The following is a 14,454-nucleotide window of genomic DNA, read 5'->3' on the forward strand; positions in this document are numbered from 1 at the left end:
CCATTTATTTGGAAAACTTTTTCTTACTTCCTCAGTTTGAGTCCAGATTTACCCGTAGGCGCGTCCGAATCCCTCAAACCAAGGCTCTGATACCAATTTGTAACACCCAGATTTCCAAAAATAAAATTTTCATTTAATTAATCAATTTAATATTAAAACACTTGTTTAAAATCTTATTCACATTCAAATTACAAAACGTAGTTTCATTTTCGTTATAAAAGAAGACCAGGATCCTCCAAAACTCAACTCTTTCTTCGGTGTGTACAATCGAACCGTTGCCATCCCGCGTTACTGTAAAAACCTGAAACAACGTAACATAAACAACGTAAGCACGAAGCTTAGTGAGTTCCCCAATATACCTTACGCACATACGCCATCCGGCCCGGACCGTTCGGTCCACATAACATTGCCTTCCGGCCCGGATCTTTCGATCCACATAATATCGCCTTCCGGCCCGGATCTTTCGATCCACATAATATCGCCTTCCGGCCCGGATCTTTCGATCCACATAATATCGCCTTCCGGCCCGGATCTTTCGATCCACATGATAATCGCCTTCCGGCCCGTACCCATATATAACACATAATGCACATATATCACATATCATACCTGACCTTACTGTCACATAATGCCTTGCCTTCCGGCCCATATATATAAGCATGTATATCACACGTAGCAGCTAACTTTCCATTCATAGCATATAAACATAACACACAACATACTTGACCTTCCGGTCACACAATCAAACCCTTCCGGGTGAGGTATAATGAGAAGACTCACCTTGCGATCACTGGAAGATAGCAATTTCTGAAATTCCTTACACTTGATCCTCCGAGCTACAAGCTCCCTGTAACATCATATATCTCTTTTTACTACTTCTATCTTCCACGTAAACTGACCCTAAGAAATCACACCAACCAACTCTGGTCAACAGTCCATTGTCAAATCGACTGGACTCGGCGAGTTCCCTGGCGACTCGGCGAGTCTGGTCGTCCTTCAATCCTCTAAGATTCCCCTTCTACTCGTCGAGTATCCTCTTTAACTCGACGAGTCACTCCTGGAAGAATCGCGGGGCCACCCCGACTCCACTCGCCGAGTCTGAAGAACAACTCGGCGAGTCCCAGTGAATCTTCAAGCTACTCGCCGAGTCTGATCATCCGACTCGGCGAGTCCATGCCATGCAGTCGATCAAACTGCTTCCTGGGATACATATTTTCCCGCAATACACACTCATGGGACTTCTGGACCTCTAATCATCCTATTACTTGGGTATAAACTTATGTATAACAACATAATAATCCACCAAATCACCAAATGGGTTTCATAAACCCTAATTCCATAACACATCAACATAGCAGAGGATAATTCGAAATATTACCTGAATAACACCCTCTCTGTGTCTCCAAACCTCAGAACTCACTCCTCTTGATATTCCTTTGGCCAAAACTCTTCTTCTTCTTGCTTGACAAATTCTTCAAGGTTCTAAAAGCTCCCTCTCCTGCCCTAGACGTCCACAACGATTAAGGGTCCTTCTCAGTCGGCCAAAAGGCGAACAATGGAGGCATAAGATCCCTTAAATACTTCCCAAACCGAACGGCTAGGGTTTTCCACTGAACAGCGTCGACTCGCCGAGTCCATACCTGGACTCGTCGAGTCCAGTCGCGAACCCTCGATCAAATCTGCGACCCTACTCGGCGAGTCCGGCTCCAACTCGCCGAGTCCCCCCTTTAAAACACCCTAAAATGCAATTTAGCAATACTTGATATTTTGGGCTGTTACAGACCAGCTTCGTGAATGAGGCCTACTAACGGTAATACTGACTTTTACTCATATATATATATATATATATATATATATATATATATATATATATATATATATATATATAATATTAGACTTTTAATGTTACATATATATAGGGTGTATTTTACACTTTTAAAATACTAAGTGGTCTAATTTAGCAAATTATACTTTTAATTTATTTAAATGTAAACCAAAACTTTATGGGTTTCTTAAATATCTTTTAATTATACACTTTAATTAATTAATAAAACCATAAGGGTGTAATTTGAACCTTTTTCAAAATACTAGGGTGTTAGAATTTAACATTTCAAAATTAAACTTTTAATCAATTTTTAAATTCCAAAACTTGAGGGCAAGTCTTGAAACATTTCAAAACATTGGGGTTTAGAATTTAAATATTTCAAAATTAAACTTTTAATCAACAATTTAAATTCCAAAACTTGAGGGCAAGTTTTTGAAACTTTTCAAACTATCGAGATTAAATTACAAATAATTAAATTAATCAAATAATTTGAATTATCTAAATTTGAGCTAATTTAATTTCTTACAAGATAATTCAAAACAAATAATTTAAATAATTAGGGTTTATCAAATAAGGCAATAATTGTCTAATTAAATGACAATTATCTCTAATTTTGACAAGAATAATCATAACAAATTAATAAAATTTGGATTTTATCAATCAAAAACAATTTTGGTAATTATCCAAGCTCAAAATAGGTCAAAATCCCGAGTATTCTGCCATCTGCCCCGACACCACCTTGTGGTGATCAGGCAGAAGCAAAAAAACGAAAAAATTTTCTGCTTTGAAAACATAACTTTTGCATCAAATACATTAGAAAATCATCCTAGGCTATGATACCACTGATGATTTTTAAGCAAAACATCAATCCTATGGTGTACATGCAAACCCTAATAGCTTTTGGAGCTAGTTTGTCTAATGAACATGCAATTGAATATCCAAAGCTATAAACCCTATATCTAACATATAATAAACTGAATTAGGGTTTATAGAATTACCTTTGATTGTTATATAGCAATAACAATCAATTCCTTGCTTTGATTGGCTTCAGAAAGCTTAGTGCCTCAAGTGCTGCACCTCTAATGGAGTCACAAACACCACTAAGCAACTAGATGAAGAAGGAGAAGAGAGGAGGCACCCAAAAACATCTAGAAACCCTAAGGATTCAGTTACACACGTTTTTGGGTCCTAAAGGGTCCTTTATATACTTGTGTCGGCTGCTAGGGTTTCAGTCAAAACCCTAATGGACAGCTTAAACTCTAAGCAGCCCATGGAACCTTCTGGATAAGGCCATGGACGAAAATATGATGGGCTCCCATCATAATTTCGTTCACCCTTTGTTCCTTTAGCATTCCTTAGCCCACTAACTCAATTATCCAATAATTGCAGTCCAGTCCCATATATTTAATTAATCTCTTTTAGCCACAAAATTAATTATCAATTAATTCTTGACTAATATTAATTAAACAATATGATTTCTCTTTTAATATATTATTCTCATAATATATTAATAAATCATATTTAAACCTTTCTCTCCTTAATTCATCCTACATATTGCTATGGTGAAGGCAACCCAAAAGGACCATGCTCATAATCGGGTCAAGTACATACCAAAATAGTTATGGACTTAGACACTAATCCAACAGTTATCTCCTCTCAATCTGCTACGAATCATGGTACCCGAACCATGTTATCTCCTCTCAATCTGCTACGAATCATGGTATCCGAACCATGTTATCTCCTCTCAATCTGCTACGAATCATGGTACCCGAACCATGTTATCTCCTCTCAATCTGCTACGAATCATGGTACCCGAACCATGTTATCTCCTCTCAATTTGCTACGAATCATGGTATCCGAACCATGTTATCTCCTCTCAATCTGCTACGAATCATGGTACCCGAACCATGTTATCTCCTCTCAATCTGCTACGAATCATGGTACCCGAACCATGTTATCTCATCTCAATCTGCTACGAATCATGGTACCCGAACCATGTTATCTCCTTTCAATCTGCTACAAATCATGGTACCCGAACCATGTTATCTCCTCTCAATCTGCTACTTAGAACCTTTGGAATTCTCCATGTTTCGAGTACGGGTCCTCTGCTTTCAGTAGTACGGGCCCATACTACATGACACATCTACCCATACTTTCCACACGGATCGTCCCAGATTTCCTAAGTAGCTGCTCAACCTTCTCGATCACCAATCCCGTTAAACCTAGTCGCTCCCCAGCGAATACTCACCTCTATCAACGTACTCATCTGAGTAAGGCCACTCCCTTGGCTCTTCCTAGGTTCTCACATTTCTCTGCCATCAGCTGCTGAAGAACTCCTTATGATGTCAGCCATCTACCTCCTGAATATCATCATATTCACTTAGTAGCCGACTCTCATCATCGAGAGTTCCATAAAGAATGAAGCAAGCAACATTTGGGCATCGAATAATCTCCACCAGCACGTAAAACCACTCTAGGTTACAACTCTATTGGCTCTACTCGTACTCAAAAGGTGTCACTGAACTCAAGCAACTCTACCCACGTCACGTGGGTATCTAACTACTCTCTCAGTAGGCTTCTCCAATGCTCATCTAGGTATCTCTCCTAGATTACTCCTCTACTCAAAGCTCTATCTCTGAAATATTCCTGTTGGATACTCTTACTCCGCACATACCCAAAGCACATCATAGATAGCAAAATTCCTAGGCTAAGGCATCACAATTCAGGAAACTCTAGCCCTAAAATATGAAATACCTAGCCTATCTCCTAGCATGCATCACTAATATCTCAATAATAACTCATAACACAAATAAGTAATGGTATTTTAGGAAATCACTGTTTGGGCTCTGGCTGATTGTACACATTGCTCCTTCTCGTTTTCTCTTAGAAACTCTTGCTCATTTAGAAAAAATCATTTCTTTTGAAATTTTTTCTCAAATCCCCATTTTGAGTTCATACATACCCGAAGGTGTATCCGAATCCTTCAAACCAAGGCTCTAATACCAATTTGTAACACTGAAAATTTTCAAACAATTTTTTTTCATTTAAAATCACATAATTCTCATAACACATAACACGGTAAGCACGAAGCTTAATGAGTTCCCCAAAATACCACACACAACTCATTAGCCCCTCGAGGCTATAACACAGTAAGACCCTCCGGTCAATGTGTATCAGTGGGACCCTCCAGTCCCATAAATCGGGTGGACCCTCCGGTCCTAACTCAGTAAGCACAAAATAATACACATCATAAATCACATAGACATAATGCAAGATATATCATTACTCAATATAAACACATAAGACATCTCAATCACACAAAGATACCACTCATGGTAAGTATAGTGAGAAGACTCAGCTCGACAGCAAGCAATCATCCTCGCACTCGAATCTCGAACTAGCCACCGCCTAACACATAGGGTAGTTATCTCAATAAATACTCGGTCCTCAAATCTAAGTAAACCAAAGGTTATTCTTCCTCTTTCTAACTCTTGAAGTGGGTAAAAGACCATTTTAACCCTCCATGGTCTCCATTACTTATGTTTGACCAAACCCTAAAGTTAATAGAAATCAACTCGAGTCAACAGTCCATGTTTGACCCGACTTGCTGAGTGCACCTATGTGACTCGTCGAGTCCACTCTTTTCCTCGAAAGTCTTGTGAAGGTCCAGCTTAGCTCGTCGAGTTGACCCCCAACTCGCCGAGTTATCGCATGATCAAGCTCATCGGGACAAACCCTAACCGACTCGTCGAGTCGGCTCATCGACTCGGCGAGTCCATTCAGACTCATTTCTCATTCAGATCATTTCAAGGTAGAAAACCATCCCAAACTCTAGATCTACGTTCTTAGGGCTCGATTATCACATAAAGTCACGAGCTTTATGTCCATGCACGACATATGGTGCTCTAAATGCCAATATAACTCTAACAAAGATGCTTAGCCACAATAACTCTTATATGGTTGAATAAAGCTATAATCTTTGGACTCTCTGGACCTCACAAAGTCCAGATCTGAAGTCTAGGCCTCCTAATAGACTTCATGCACTTATTGTCCCAACAAAAGGTAGAAAAAGCCTTAACTTCCATAATCATGAGATCCAACTAATAAGATGAGAAAGGTGTAGGCTTTATACACTCTACAGAAGCTCCACGTGAAGAAATACTAGATCCCATAGCCTCTTCTCGTTCCTTGCTTGTTGCTCACTCCTTTCCTTCCAAAGATTCACCAGAAACACTTGTTATTAGCCCAAGCACTCTCTCTTATCTTCAATGGCCGGTAAGGGTTTCACACAGGAGAGTTGGGCAGCTGGTGAGGCACATTTGAGGTTATAAGTCCCCTTAAATAGGCCCCAACCCCGAAAATTTAGGGTTTCCTCGCACAACACCAACTCGGCGAGTCGGCACACTGACTCGTCGAGTCAGTTCTTAAACCGACGCGGATAACTCGACTCTACTCGACGAGTTGGACTCACAACTTGTTGAGTAGCTCCATAAATCTCAAAATTTAATCTTACAATGATATACCTAAGAATCCAGATGTTACAATTAGTGTTGGTTTAACAACAAGAAAGAAGAGAGACCGAGAGAGAATAATTGGTGGGTGGTTGGATATTTTTTCCAGTTTAATAATTAACTCTATTTAATAAAATATTTTTTAATAGAATAATAGTTAATAATTAATCAATAAAATAAATAAATAAATAAATGCATGATGGTCTTTTTTTGTCTGTAGGGATGAAACATGTAAAACTTAAATTAACGAGAGGTAGTCCAAATTAATTTTTGAAAATAAAGACTAAACGTGCATTCAACACTAGCACCTAAGATTACTCTTTAATATATAAGACATTGTTTTAGACAAAATTGCAAAAATGGTCCCTATGGTTTGCAAATTTATGCGATCCGGTCCAAAATGAAACCTTGGGTGCACCACTGATTTTTTTTATTGTTTTTGGTCGCTCAAACTTCCATCCATATGTATTGTTAGATGCAATAAAGCCGAGTGTATTTTCCACTTACAGGGGCTGTCTTTGCAACCTTATTCCAAAAAAATCATGAACCAAACCAAAAAAATCATGGTTTCTTCGACCATCGTTTGGTACCTGTACCTTCCATAGCTTGAATCATTTCATCTTCAAATAACGAATTGATTTTTTATATTGTCTCTCTCAATCATTGAAGGGATCAGAAAGTCAACAAGCTCGCATCTACTTATCGAAGGAAGAGTCGGAAGAAGAAATTCCCTTTCATCTAGATGATTCTTCTTTGACCTCCAAATCCTTCTCTAAATATATAGAAGTGCGATGACCACTATGTTTGATGACTCTTACCACCCCCTCGTCGTTCCAGCCAACACCGATCCTTTAATCTCGCCAACAGCTCCAGCTCCAACTCCACCTCCACCTCCTCCACTGCCCAAAAACCCTAATTCCGACAATTATTCGCACATTGAGCCTTTGACATATACGGATGTGAACTCCATGCCTCCAAATACAAACGGTGAAGAACTGCAGTCTGCCAAAAACCCAAGAGGAGAATTTGAAGGCTTGGTACCGGTGTCTACGCCACCATCACAATCGTATTTGAAAATAACAGTGTCGAATCCACAAAAAGAAGTAGAATCATCCAATTCAATCGTTCCGGGAAGTAATACTTATGTCATGTATCTAATTACGACAAAAACGAACATGTCAGAGTTTGGTGGACTGCAGTTTACGGTCCGACGGCGGTTCAAGGACGTGGTGACATTGTCGGATCGACTAATGGAGGCATACCGAGGTTTTTTATACCTCCAAGGCCTGATAAGAGTGTGGTTGAGAGTCAAGTAATGCAAAAGCAAGAGTTTGTTGAACAAAGAAGATTTGCATTAGAGAAATACTTGCAGAGATTGGTTGAGCATCCTGTGATTTGCAAAGTGGTGAGTTGAGAGCGTTCTTACAGGTTCAGGGGAAGCTTCCCTTGCTACCGAATTCTCCTGTAACCTTAAGAATGCTTGATGGGGCAACAAAATTGTCAAAACAGTTGCTTGGGGATAATTTAGGTGGTGGTAGTGTTAGGATTCAGCCTCAGGATGTTGTGCGACCTGCAAAAAGTAAGTGGGATTTTCTAAGGATTGTGAAGGAGATGAACCAATCTGTGAACAATAATTAGGGAGGATCAAAGCCACCCGTAAACGAGGATGATACTGAGTTTCTTCAAAATAAAGAGAGACTCCTAAATCTTGAGAAGAAACTTTCCAGTGCTTCCAAGCAGGTATGTCTGATAATACTAACAACCCTTTCTTTCTTCTAAGCAGGTATGTCTGAGAAGCAACATCGTGGGATAAGGTTGCAAAAATGGTGGGCGGAGAAACCATGATTTTTTTAGAAATAAGGTTGCAAAAACGGTCCTGTAGGTAGAAAGACAAAAATACCCTTGTCTTTATTGCAGCTAACAGAACATATGGATGGAAGTTAGTGTGAGGACCAAAAACAATAAAAAAAATCCAATTTTGGACCATTGGTATACCAATGTTTCGTTTTGGACCAAAAATGCATAAATTTGCCAACCACAGGGACCATTTTTGCAATTTTGTCTTGTTTTTATTTATAAAAAATAGACTAAACTGCAAAATTGGCCCTGGTTAGCAAAGTTGAAAGGACTGTTTTACCCTTTTATTTTTTTTATACATATTTAATTTAATACATCTTTAATTAAAAAAAAAAAATTTGACCAACCTCCACCTTAACCTTGATTCACTGTCTCCATCACCCATTTAGACACACATATTATTATATCTCTTCCTTTATTTTTTCATACCGTCGATCAAAGGGTTTCATGATTAACCCTTCTCACTCCTCTGGCTCCAACGCCTCTCATCGACCATCATCTCCATCCTTTCTCCAACGTTAATCTGAGTCACTTCATCATCGGTGCTACACTCAATCTCACAGTAAGTATGGATACCTCTATGGAAACGACGAAATGCCTCCGAAAAACTCAACAATGCATCATCTGGTGACGATGATACATCTCTTAAAATCAAAGCATCCTCCCCACTTCTAAACCCAAATATATCGATGGATATTAAGAGGTCAATGCATCAATACAAAATCGCTGATTCCCGTTTCCTTGGAAAACTTCGACCCAAATTGTTGATTCGACGTTGTGTTGGATGATTTCAGAGTTAGCTTTATCTACTCCAAATCGGTTCTCATAGTCATCGAAATTTGAAGTTTCTTCATCAAGCTTTCTCTAAAATTAGGTAATCAAAGATGATTTTGGTGTCTGTTTCTGTTTTTTGTATTGATTTAAGGGTGGGTGGCCGCGATTCAAGGAAAGGGATAAAAAGGGGATATACACTTGAATTTCTTCTTATATTATGTATTTGTTTCAAGTAATTAGGATTTGGACATTTTTCTTTCATATAGAGTTGGAACCTAATCCATCAATTGAACTAGATGCATTAAGTCATAAATGTCAATGTATGTGTGTATATGTTGATTTGATAAAGGTTGCAGAAGAAAATGGTATATGTTCATTAGTTCGATGAGAGAGAGGAGCATGGTGGGTGTGTAGTAGGTAGTGGGCGGATAGAGTAGAGGGGTGAGATTTCACTCCGGCTCTTGTAATTCCCATTAGTGTATGAAGAACGACTAGAGAATGAAGAATGAGAGAATGAGAAAAGTTAAAGAGTGAAGGTGAGAGTGGGGGTAGGGGTGAGAGGGTTGGGTGGGGTGTTTGTTTAGTTTTTAATCAAATAATAATAATAATAATAATAATAATAATAATAATAATGATTTAAAAAATGAAAAAACAAATTAAAAGGGTAAAAAAGTCATTTCATATTTTTCAGTGACCAAATCTACAAAAACTTTGTGTTTTTGGACTAGTGCTACAAGTTGGAAACTTTTTGGACTGCAACCATACTTTTTTGCTTACCACAGGGACCAAATTTGCAGTTTAGTCTAAAAAAATAAGCTATCTTGGAGGTGTACGTGCAAATGGATCCATTTAAGATAAAATAAACTAACATTTAAATAAATTAAAATAGTTATAATTTTTATAAATTTTTCATAGATTTATTCTATTGCTTTTGAAAAGGGAAATCTACAGAAAAGTCTCAAATTTTTAGAAAAAGTTTCAAAAAAGTCATATTTTTTTAATAGAAAAGTCCCATTATTTTGTGAAAATCACATAATCAATCATTTGCTGTTCAAATATAAAAAATGACTTTTTCGTTAATTTGAGCAAAATGTTAAATAATCGGGATTTTTCTGTTCAAAAAATAAAAAAAAAACTTTTAGGAATTTATTAAAAAATTTCACAAAATAATGAGATTTTTCTGCACTAATCCCTTTTGAAAAACATAAGGAACTAGGGTTGTGTTGCACATTTGTCGGTTTGGATTGGTTTTGACCCAAAACCGAATCCAAACCGACGAACATCGTTTTTTTAATTTTAAACCCAAACAGGCGGTGGGTGCGGTTTTTCGGTTTTTAGTTTTTAATTTGGGCTTCCAAGTTTAGTTTTGGTTTTATAATTTAAGCGAAGCCCTAAACTATTTCTTAATACATCTCAACTAATCACTTATATAAACATGATTCTTGTTGAAGTTTTGATCTCCTAGCTGATGTTGGACTCAAAGGTAGAGTGAATATGAAGCAAGAGGATGATTGAGTTTATATAAGGGAGGAAAGTTGATTGAGTTTCATCCATGAGCGACATGAGATACGTTTAAGTAGCTTCCAAAATAAAAATAGATGAAATATAAGCAAATAACTTCAAACCTGCAACCTTTAGTTTGATACAACAACACCTTAACCACCGGACCAAACTTATATTTGTGATTATAACCAAAGGAATATACATATATAATTCACATAATGCATAAATTTCATGAAATCGGTTCGGTTCGTTTTTTCTTTGTTTTTATATTTTCTAAAATCGAAACCCGACCTAATATTTTGGTTTTCAAAAAACTCAAACCTAAACCGTCAGTTTCTATTTTGATTTCGTTTTTATCAGTTTTTCGATTTAACTAGCCCCTATAAATAGGGGTGAGCAAACCGTTTTTTTTCAAACTGAACCAGTTCAGAAAATCGGTTCGGTTCCGATTCGTGAATAGTAAAAACGGTTCAACCTTAAACTGGTTCGGTTCAAACCGGTTCCGTCATAGAAAAACTCGAACCTATCTAAACCGGTTCAATCGATTCTAAACCAGTTTGATCGGTTTTGACTACTGGTTCTAAACCGGTTCACGGTTATTAAACCAGTTTCAATGTCTAAAATCTCGAACAGGTGCAAACTGACGGTTCGATTCTTGAATCGGTTCGGTTCAACGTGGACCGGTTCATGGTGAACCGGTTTACCGGTTCAGTGACCGGTTCGGATCCTGAACCGTTTTTTTTGTGCAAGCCTACCTATAAAGAACTAATACTTTATCATATTTAAAAGCGGGCGCCCAAATTCGGAGTGTGTCCATATTTTGACCCGAACCGGGTCATAATATTTTTGGACATATATGCCCTCATCTGGCTCATACAAAGAGAGCTGCTAAGGAACTATCTGGCTCGACCGAACCTGTTCGTCTTGTTGTTGTTCAAAGGTACCCTCCCTTTTTCCCTCTCTCACACTCTAGTTCTGTATGTTGTTGATCTTGATTTTAATTTAGATCTGTACTACTCGATATATGTATTTGCGTATGTTGAAATCTATGTGTATCTATCTGTAAATCAGATTTGTGTATGTGATCTAAAGGATCCCCGATCCGTTTGCAATCGACAATTACGAAGATATAGATATGCATAGATTCGTTTGAACCATCTTCTGTGACATTGTTATGAATGTATGAGTCGTTGGGTATATGCAAATTTAGTACAAATCTTCAAAACCCTAATTTCAACATTTAGTCTTCCAATATTTCACCAACATATCTTTTATATATCATTGAATCGAAACAGGTCATTCCAACAAATCATGCCTGGACAAAAGATCGAAACAGGTCACACAGACACAATCCACGATGTATCCATGGATTATTACGGAAAACGGGTCGCATCCGCTTCATCAGATGCAACAATCAGAATAGCCGGAGTAACCACCGGTTCAAACTCGCACCCTCTGGCCATTCTAACCGGTCACAACGGTCCAGTCTGGCAGGTGGCATGGGCCCACCCCAAATTCGGGTCAATTCTCGCATCATGTTCATATGACGGATCTGTAATCGTTTGGAGAGAAGGTAACTTAAACGAATGGACACAAGCCCACACTTTCACTGACCACAAATCATCTGTAAACTCAATCGCGTGGGCCCCACACGAGCTGGGTCTTTGTTTAGCATGCGGGTCATCTGACGGGTCCATCACGGTCCAAACCGGCAGGTCAGATGGCGGTTGGGACTCGTCACGGATTGACCAAGCTCACCCAACAGGGGTGACCTCGGTCACCTGGGCACCATCAATGGCGCCCGGGGCGTTAATCGGGTCAGGTGTATTTGACCCGGTTCAGAAGCTGGCTTCTGGTGGGTATGATAATTTGGTTAAAGTGTGGAAGTTGACTGATGGGTCATGGAAAATGGACTGTTTTCCTGCCCTTCAGATGCATAGTGATTTGGTGAGGGATGTTGCTTGGGCACCTAATTTGGGTCTTCCAAAGTCAACGATTGCAAGTTGTTCACAGGATGGGACTGTTGTGGTGTGGACTGTCGGGAAAGAAGGTGAGCAGTGGAAGGGTATTGTGTTAAATGACTTTAAGGCCCCTGTGTGGAGGGTGTCATGGTCTCTTACGGGAAACCTGTTGGCTGTTGCTGCTGGGGATAATAATGTCACTTTGTGGAAAGAAGCTGTTGATGGAGAGTGGCAACAGGTGACGACTGTTGAATAGAATGTTACATTGGGTGTATTTTTGGATTATTGGGAAGGATTTTATGTGATTAGGTAATGTAATGTATGTCAAAATTGATGATTGTATTGTTTCTAGAACTTTGGTTTCTATGATTCTGATTTTTAAGATGATGTTGTTGATTGCTACTTTGATTCATTGTATGTAAATTGTAATTTTGTTAAATTTTGTTTAGAAGTTGTGATCTGAAAATACAAAATCTGTTTTTTTTTTTAATGTGAACATTTTATATACAAAAATATGTATTTGTTTGTATGAAATACAACAAAACTATGGTAACGTTTCTTTGTTAAATTTAGTTGCATATTTTATTCTCGTTTCAAAGTTTATATTTTAAAAATAATTATATATTTTTTAATAAATAATGAATGAACGGATTAAAAAAAGTTAACAATTACGAATCAAGATTTGCAAAGTGACTACATAGTTCGGAACACCATATTTCGAACTATTAATGTATGTTCCAGATGAAACTATTAATGTATGTTACGGAGTTGAGAGGTTGACGAGATGTGAAATAAAACATTTTGAAATCTGATGTTGCAGAAGAACATGTACGTTTCGGACATGCTTAGTACATTCCACACCGAATATGGTTTCAGACAAATATTATGGAGTAGTTTTCACATAACTAAAAAAATGAGTTAATCAAATCGAGTTCACACAGACAATTATGCAAACCTCTCTCTTTACTGTCAGTTTGTCATGATCTTGAAAGAACAAATCTAGGAACCATGCATGGTAAGATACATTTGTAATGCAATACTAATTTACTTGTAATTACATTTTCATTAATATTGTTATCAATGATGGTTAAAACCTATACATTCAAAGATTTATAAGTTGCATGCTACTAGTGATCTACATAGGTAGCATCCTTCTAAAAGGGATTTATTTACACCTAATGTTTATAGTATTTGCCATGGAAACAAACCATCACCATTATCCTATGGTTTAGGCATGACACAATGTGGAATTGTGGTCTTGTTTTTTTATGAGGTCGAGAGAATGTATTAAATACATTAGGGATGTGTTATGTCTGGGAATAATTCAAAGAAGTTTGGTCTGGTGTACCGCAGGAGGGGATAAGGTCGATCATTGGAGTTAGGTTTAATTTACAAAATTAGTTATTTAGTATTTATTTAGTATTTATCTGATATTTGATTTGTTAGAGTTATCTTTTCCAATTATTTAGGATTTGTTGTTAGTAGCAGGACGTTATAAACATAACGCTCCATAGTTATTGAGGGGGAATGAATAAAAAGTTAACCTTTGGTTATTGGAGTTTGTCTGTACTCGAATTTAGGTCTTATCATCTTGGTATCAGAGCTGTACGGTTCTGATGGCAGAGAAGCTAGAGAGAAAGGGAACTAATGAGGAGCGTTTGGCGGCGTTGGAATCATTTGTCAACAGAATCCTGGATTCCGCGGAGGCTCATAGGGTGGAGGTGGTGACGCAAATGGAAGAGTTCACCAGGGCAATGACTAATTTAACCCTGGCGATCAAGAAACCCACCAAGGAAAACCGGAATCACAATTCTGATTCGTCCTTTGATTCAGAAACTGATCGTGAAAATAAAGATGATGAATCTGATGATTCCAATCGAGATTAACAGAGCTCAAAGAAATCAAAAAAAGGAAATAAGAAAAGAAACGTACTTAAGGATTGCCGGAAATTGAAGATCCCAATCTTCAACGGTGAGGACGTACATGGGTGGATCTACCGTGTTGAAAGGTATTTCGAAGTTCA

At 37.9% G+C, this 14,454-nt stretch overlaps 1 protein-coding gene and 1 pseudogene across 2 annotated transcripts; both read left to right on the top strand.

The window, feature by feature from the left end:
* Positions 1–6,766: 6,766 nt before the first annotated feature.
* LOC145091493 (sorting nexin 2B pseudogene) lies at positions 6,767–9,315 on the top strand (annotated as a pseudogene).
* A 1,940-nt stretch (positions 9,316–11,255) lies between these two features.
* Positions 11,256–12,833, top strand: LOC145091494 (protein transport protein SEC13 homolog B-like). Of its 2 annotated transcripts, none has more exons than XM_079029231.1 (2): positions 11,256–11,410; positions 11,766–12,833. In XM_079029231.1, the coding sequence occupies exon 2, from the start codon at positions 11,782–11,784 to the stop codon at positions 12,685–12,687; it is 906 nt and encodes a 301-aa protein (XP_078885357.1). In that variant the 5' UTR covers positions 11,256–11,410; positions 11,766–11,781; the 3' UTR covers positions 12,688–12,833. The 2 variants fall into 2 exon arrangements, with proteins under 2 accessions (XP_078885357.1, XP_078885356.1); XM_079029230.1 differs by lacking the exon at positions 11,256–11,410 and adding an exon at positions 11,542–11,650.
* Positions 12,834–14,454: the final 1,621 nt, after the last annotated feature.

The sequence above is a fragment of the Lactuca serriola genome, chromosome 3, assembly GCF_051521515.1.
Source record: "Lactuca serriola cultivar US96UC23 chromosome 3, Lser_US96UC23_V15, whole genome shotgun sequence".
Classification (NCBI taxonomy): Eukaryota; Viridiplantae; Streptophyta; class Magnoliopsida; order Asterales; family Asteraceae; genus Lactuca; species Lactuca serriola.